Source organism: Etheostoma cragini, chromosome 18 (genome assembly GCF_013103735.1).
Source record: "Etheostoma cragini isolate CJK2018 chromosome 18, CSU_Ecrag_1.0, whole genome shotgun sequence".
Classification (NCBI taxonomy): Eukaryota; Metazoa; Chordata; class Actinopteri; order Perciformes; family Percidae; genus Etheostoma; species Etheostoma cragini.
In genome coordinates this window covers 19,178,752-19,185,760 of record NC_048424.1, presented here as the reverse complement: position 1 = coordinate 19,185,760, position 7,009 = coordinate 19,178,752, and the positions used below count along the sequence as shown (strand labels likewise).

Sequence of the window (7,009 nt, the reverse complement as noted above, 5' to 3'; positions counted from 1 at the left end):
ATCACCAGACGCCCCCCATACCATATCATCACCATGCTTATGCCACGATAATTATTGTAGTATTAACACTTGTTTAATTGGGTTACGTTCTCCATTTTAAAAGATCTGATCCAAAGCATAATGTACATTGAACTCTTTATGTCTCACTGACGCAACTTTGCTGCCCTCTTGTGGGATCTGACAGAATTACACTCAGAGTGGCTTTCCGGCAGTCTGTAGGTAGTTTTGTGTAGATTTATCAACATTCTCATATAAATGATGTCAGTCATTTACAATAGTTGGTTTGAACAGAAAGTAATGTACCAGCTTCTCTAATATCTCATACTGTCAGTGTTGAAAACCTTTGGTATGAACCAAAGTGTACGTTTTTGTGAGATAACTCCACCCTAACTATTGGCCTGGGGCCTGAAAGGTGGCTGAGTTCATCCTGTGGTCTGAACTGTGCTACGGTTTGAATAATGGCTCTTAGAATTAATTTCCAAGGTGACATGTTGTCATAGTGGAATACAAGTAGGATAAAAACCACCTACAGCCAGCGGTCAGGTTCAGGTTACTCTAATGGTACCCGTGAGTAAACTAGGTTTACAGTCTTCAGACCTTCTCCTCAGTCATTCTTACCCTGGTGTAAACATTACAGAATATATTTTTTTTAAAGCTGAAATCAACCTTGACACTTTTTGTTCTCCCCCCCCCCCACCCCTTTTCCCTGTGCCCTCCAGGCCATCTGCACAGAAGCAGGCCTCATGGCCCTGCGCGAGCGCCGTATGAAAGTCACCAACGAAGACTTCAAGAAGTCCAAGGAGAACGTCCTGTACAAGAAGCAGGAGGGCACGCCGGAGGGGCTCTACCTCTAACCTGCAAACTTTTATGTTTCTCTCCTTCTCAGCCCACTTCTCACCCCTACTCTATCTATCGCTGTGTGAAAGTGAGGAGGCAGCAGTTGAGTTGTCAGTCTCCCCAGAGTTTTCATATATTTTGTGCATGTCATTGTCTGGAATATTCCACTCTCCTGTTACCGTTATGTAATTAAAAGGACAACAAAAATAAATGGTGGTAGTGTGTAAGTCATCCATTTTTTTTTTTCAGAGCCTTTTTGCTCGCAGCCCCCTCGCTAATCTCGTTTGTACAGAGACAGCATCTGTTGACGTCTGGTGCTTATTCAATTTCTGTATATTGAGTTCATCGCTGTTCTGTAATATCTTGAGATAATTAATCAACTGAATTATTCATTTAGTTTAGCAATATCGAGAGCCCAGAGACAAGACAAAGGCCTGAAGTACTTCCCCTAAATTCTTTCCTTTTTAAAAAAACAAACATTCTCCTCTAATAAGAATATTCCATATGACTTCCACACACTCGGCAACACATGATTCAATCTTTACCCTGACTGTTGCTCATACATTGCCTCCAGGAGAGAGAGAGAAAGACACACACACACTGTCCTCGCACTAATACTTCACTCTAAAATGTTTAAAGGGACTGCCTCAGCAGTAGAGAGTTATAGTGAATGTTAGTTCATGTTTTGGTTTTTGCATATAATATATACTGTATGTGGCAGGCAGAGGGGATGAGTGCAGTCTGTGATTTGATTTTGCTGTCTTGAATTCAAATGAGCCTTTAAGTTATTACAGCGTGGTTAATTCGATGCAGTTAAGATGCCCTTGCAGCAGTCTGACATGCGGAGAACAGCAGTGTTGATTTAATTCCTCTTGATGTGGAGCCATGTGTAACTCCGTGCTCAGCGAAAAAGTCTCCCCCATGCAGCAAGCATCAAACCACTTCGCAGGGCCATCTCAAGGCTCGGGTGAGGAGGGAGCTACTGCTGCAGCCCCCTCCTCGGAAGAAAAAAACAAACAAAAAAAACCTCCTTATTAAATCAGTCACGCATTTCAACTGCAGCTCATACGTCGCAGCGCATTCAGCAAATGGAAGAGCATTTAAATCAAGCGTAGCGTGTTGAATCAGAGAGTCCGGGAGGGTTACAAGAAGAGGGGTGTGCACTCTAATGAGGCGTTTGCCCTGTCAGCTCAATGCAAAGGGTGGGTTGGGTGTTTCTAAAGCGCACAGAGACTGATGGGGCAGAGCTGAACATGGTGTTGGCATTCTCTGAAATGTCACATCCACAATATTGTTCATTCACGTTGTGTACAGATTGGGCTCTGCTTTAAAGCAAATAAAAACCTTGTTTTGGGGTTATAAATTCCCATACACATTAATGGAACAAGGAACATCTTAAGAAATCCAAAAGTAACAAGTTACATTTTTTTTTGTATTTGTATAGGATGGCAATATGTAGGAGAGCAATTATTTGCCTTGCAAATCTTATAACAATCTATTTGTATACTTTCAGTTGATATGCTCAAAGTCTTGCGTGGGTGCTGCCGACTAATCCTTATTAGATACCCAAGTTTGATTTATCCTCTGCAGGGGGCAGCAAGAGGTTTTATTGAGCACCCGGTTGCAGATCCCACGTGTGCAGGGAGTCCTATGAAAATAAATGACAACGCTTATTCTCTCACCTCTGTGTTGCTGCCAAGAGTAAAGCAGTAAAATAAGAAACCTGTGTGTAGTGACTGGGAAATGCAAAGCAGTATGAAAAATGGACGTCTGCCTGTGCAATAGCTAATTCCAGGGCCGCACACTGAGCAAGTTGTGTTGTAAGAAGTCCTGATTAGGTCCAGGAACGAATGAAATACCTCAACTTGAGTTTGAATTACTAGACCCGATGGCAGGCTGCAAACGGCTTGGACTCAGACTGAGCTGCCGATTGTTGTGTTCATAATTTTAATGATGTTCTCTGATAGGTTAACATGAAAAATTTTTGTTTTTCTTTAGTGGGTCCACATTTGCTGTGACAAGTGCAACAGCTACTCTACCTGAGGTCCACAGGGGGGAAAACATGTTTTAATAGGATTGACGACTTAATATGCGCATAAAACAGGCAATTAAATAAAACATACAGCATTAATCTTTAATTTATAATCAGCAGAACTGAAGCATACTCAGTACAATCAAATATGCAAACTAATAATAAAGAATAATAGTATACACTTCCCTGTTATATTGTTGTTATAATAGCCTAATGTATAATCTAACAGTCCCGACAACCTTATATTGTCATATATCTAGGATTAGTTAAAACTCTCCTATGCTAATTGATGTTATTCAGGGATTTCATGATAAATAATGGTAAATTAGTCCACTGAATGGATGGCTTGGAAAACATAGTTCTCTTTAAATCATCTTTTTGGGACCTTATTATCTGTATGTAAAACCCATAGTGATGTTTTATAACTCTGTTTTGAAGTATTAGGCTGAAGGGTCTTCTGTCATTTGAATGAAAACAGACATGAGTGGGGAAACACTTCCGCAACCCATCATACTGTAGACTTGTGTGTAACTGTAGGCTCCATGGACCCTGAAGGTGCAAACACACATGCATTTCTCTTCATGGAACACACACCTGTGTCTGTATTAAGTGTGCCGCCAGGCTGATGTAACCTGCAGAGTATGGCTTCTACACTTTGTCCACTGGGTGGTGCCTGTGTCAGGTCACTTCACACACTCACACAGACAGGAGGACTACGTGTGTGTGTGTGACAACACCGCGATACTATCCGCTTCGACGAGTTCTGCGTCGTCATTCTAACGTTAGCCTATCCACCGAAATGTATTGGGATGTATTGAGGAAGCGGACATTAGCCTATGTTAGCTTATGACACAACACGCTTTTTTTCTTCATCAAATGAAACGCAGCCCTGTTGTTTACCGTTTAAATAAGTAGGCACCAACCCTGCCATGCTTTCTAGTTAATTACACGTAAGCCTACCACTTTATAGTAGCCAATAGTAAGTCTGCGCACTTCCCATATCGAGCCTATCAAACATTCAGGTTTTCATTGCCAATGAAAACCTGTCGCATTTTCCACCCGTCTCGACCACATAAATCAAAAATATTAACTGACTAATAAATCGTTTGAAACACGTCGCTGAAAGGTTCGTGGGTTTTTAGGTTTCCTTCGTTTATATTTATTGTATTTCCATCAAGTGCTGCTGCCTGGTGCAATGCAGGTCCCTTGTAGCCAATCAATGCGGCCGAGACATTGAGTATAATATTGCAGGTCTGCAGCGGCCAATCAGAAACGCCATCACAAAACGGCACAGCAAATTCTCCAGCGTCAAGCAGACTGCTTCCTGCACTAGAGGTATCCTTCCGCCGCTAAAAACTAGAACTCTGTGTTGGGAGAATCGAACTATCTCTCTGGAATAAAAAGAAGCCAAAATGGAAAGAAGCCAATGCATCATATGGGATTTGATTTTTTTTTTTAATAAATATAAAGTTCCCAATTAGGTAGTGAAGAGAGAGGTCTAGCAATTATTTGCTCCAATTGAAATGCACTTTTTTCAATCCTATGAGTTTGATAATGGTGTTCAAAATTGCAACATATGGCCATGCAACATATTGCAAATGAAGTTATAGTTGATAGACTTTAGTGTGGAGCCATTGTTTTTTTAATCTCCTTCTAAATTGTATTTGTTATTATAGTAATTTTGCCAAATGCCCACCATCTTCCACATCAGTAACGTTGATTGTTGATTTCTTTTGTCATGATAGGGACTATCCTTATTCAACATATTGACATGTCATGGTTATCAGGCAGTGGGAATATGGAGACAGTCTCTCTAACTAAGTGACAGCTGCTAAAAATCCATACAAGTCAGTTTACCATTTAAAATGATATGATAAGGATGGTGGCTCAGTTCAGCTATAGTTTTTTGTCCACTCAAAGTTAATTCCTGTCTTCATGTAAACCATAATGCCCCAACAACCATTTAGGCTTAACTTTAATTTGCAACTTTATTGCGACTTCATCTAAATTGGCCTGAAAGCTCCCAAGGGGCCTACCAAACAAAATCCATATATATTGGTTATTGCAAGTTATGTTGTTTCCATTTCCATTCCAGCATTTAGTGCACACAACAGATCAATCCATTTCCATTAGCACACATGTTTTGACACATTTAATAATATTTCAGGTAGGCCTGCAATTCCAAAAAGTGTGGGATAGAGCCTATGATAGCCTACTGTTGGTGATATAGAGCAGCTATCCATGTGAACTTTATTACTTAACACTCTGGCATAGTTACCTGTGATGAAAGCCAATATAGTAGACTAAGCTACAACATTAACTGTTGATTGTTTGATCCCTATGTTGTAGAAACATATTAAAAACATCCTCCTACACAGATGGGTTTAGCAATAGGCCTAATTAACTAAATATACACTGCACTCCATGCACTGCAGGCGTTTCAGCCCCGGTGATTGGCATGTCTTCTGCTGTGGAGGCCTGCGCCGCTGCAGCAACCCTGACTTGAAATAAGGAAGTGAGTGATCAGTTTTAGTGTGGCGGAGGGATACACAGGCAATCCCCATTCTGGCCACGGCCAATATACACACTCCTTACCCGCCAGTGGAACTCCATCTAAGGAACGACCACACTCCTAGTCTGCCTCCACAGACCAACAAGCACACAACCCATCAGACATGGTATGTATTGTCATTCATTCTGTGTAGTGGGAAAACTGGGTTTAGTTTTAGGAAATTCTGCTTTCTACTAGTGTAAACCCGGTGTAGCTAATTGTTTTTTTCGTTCCTACAAGCTAACGTTATTTACTTATTTATTGATGCCGCGTATAAGCTAACGTATAGAGGGAAAACGCCCGCAAACCGCATTTTGTGTTAATGTTCCAGCTAGTGCATGGGGTATTGTGAAGCAATACTATGGACTGTTTCTTTTTGTCATGGCGGGTTTATGTATGGAATTATGTCCCCCTTCAAAATGGGACCGTATTTCCTCATAACTGCGCAATTCATACAGCGTTATCGGGTGTTCGGCTGTATCGGGCCAAGTAGCTGGTTCACGGCTGCATGGTGCAGCTCGAATTAATTCTTGGACTAGATTTAGTAGTATCGGAATAACTAGCAAGCTATTCTGGGCCATTACAGCATAATTCTGTAGCCATAAATGCATTAGGGTGCATTTTACAATCCGCCTTAAGAGCTCAGGCGTGTGGGGAAGCCTAACGTTATTAGAGACATAGGTGAGCCATACGCCGACATTTCTCCATCAGGGGCACCATGTATCAGGCGATATCCAGGTTTTAGTCTCTGTTTCCGCTATTCACACGGTTCGAACACGGTAAACCTGCGAATGACGCTCCTTGCTGCGTTCGGCTTCCCATTTTCTATGTTGCACCATCTTTGCTCGAGCCGAGCCGTGCCGTTCCATAGTGGGGAATGGCACATATTGTATCTCGTCAGTGTTCCGCAACGGAAACGGACCATATTCTGTAATTACAAGGTTATAGCTACGTTGTATAGCCTGGCCCATAAAGGCTGCTAAAAACCCGATATGAGGATCAGTTTATTGCAGGCTCTGGCGGTTTATCTAAGGCCATGTTATCTATTTGTGTTATGTCGGCTGATTTGGATGCCTCTTTGCAAATTGTCGATGTTATGCAAATGTAGTAGCCGTGTGAGTTGTCCGAGAAGCTCTTTGTGACACTGGCCACCCAAATACACCAACAGCTGTGAAGTTTAGTCGGGTTTTTCCAAACCAACATAATACCAACTATTGTTAAATATGAAAATGGCAGGACCACCATGCTACCCTACAGCTTACATATATATAGGCTATATATTTTTAAATGTTATGTATTATTCCGTAGCAACTTGCATTCTGTGAAACCGTGTTTCAGTAGGCCTCGGTGACTTGCAAAATATATTAACATGTACATTACAGGTGTTGGAGACACACTTTCTCTCTTAACACACACACACACACACTGACATCTGCAACCAGCTAATGAAACAGAGCCCCTTCACCTGCTACGTCACATAAAGAGAAGTTACCAAGTGGAAGTGATATGGATGTGGAAAATAGGCCTTCAAACTAATCCATTGATTATCAAGCCTTTATGGCCCGAGGGAGTCAAGAAGCTGTAGACCG

General features: G+C 41.6%; 2 protein-coding genes across 2 annotated transcripts in view; both read left to right on the top strand.

The window, feature by feature from the left end:
* The window catches only part of LOC117961662 (26S proteasome regulatory subunit 4), a 7,035-nt gene extending 5,971 nt beyond the window's left edge, over positions 1 to 1,064 (top strand). The window contains exon 11 of the mRNA XM_034900492.1: positions 717 to 1,064. Coding sequence (XP_034756383.1) covers positions 717 to 854 — 138 coding nt within the window. The 3' untranslated portion in view covers positions 855 to 1,064. The remainder of the gene's footprint in view (positions 1 to 716) is intronic.
* A 4,234-nt stretch (positions 1,065 to 5,298) lies between these two features.
* Positions 5,299 to 7,009, top strand: part of LOC117961319 (calmodulin-1) — a 14,770-nt gene continuing 13,059 nt past the window's right edge. The window contains exon 1 of the mRNA XM_034899888.1: positions 5,299 to 5,547. Within this exon, the coding sequence (XP_034755779.1) occupies positions 5,545 to 5,547 (3 nt within the window). The 5' untranslated portion in view covers positions 5,299 to 5,544. The remainder of the gene's footprint in view (positions 5,548 to 7,009) is intronic.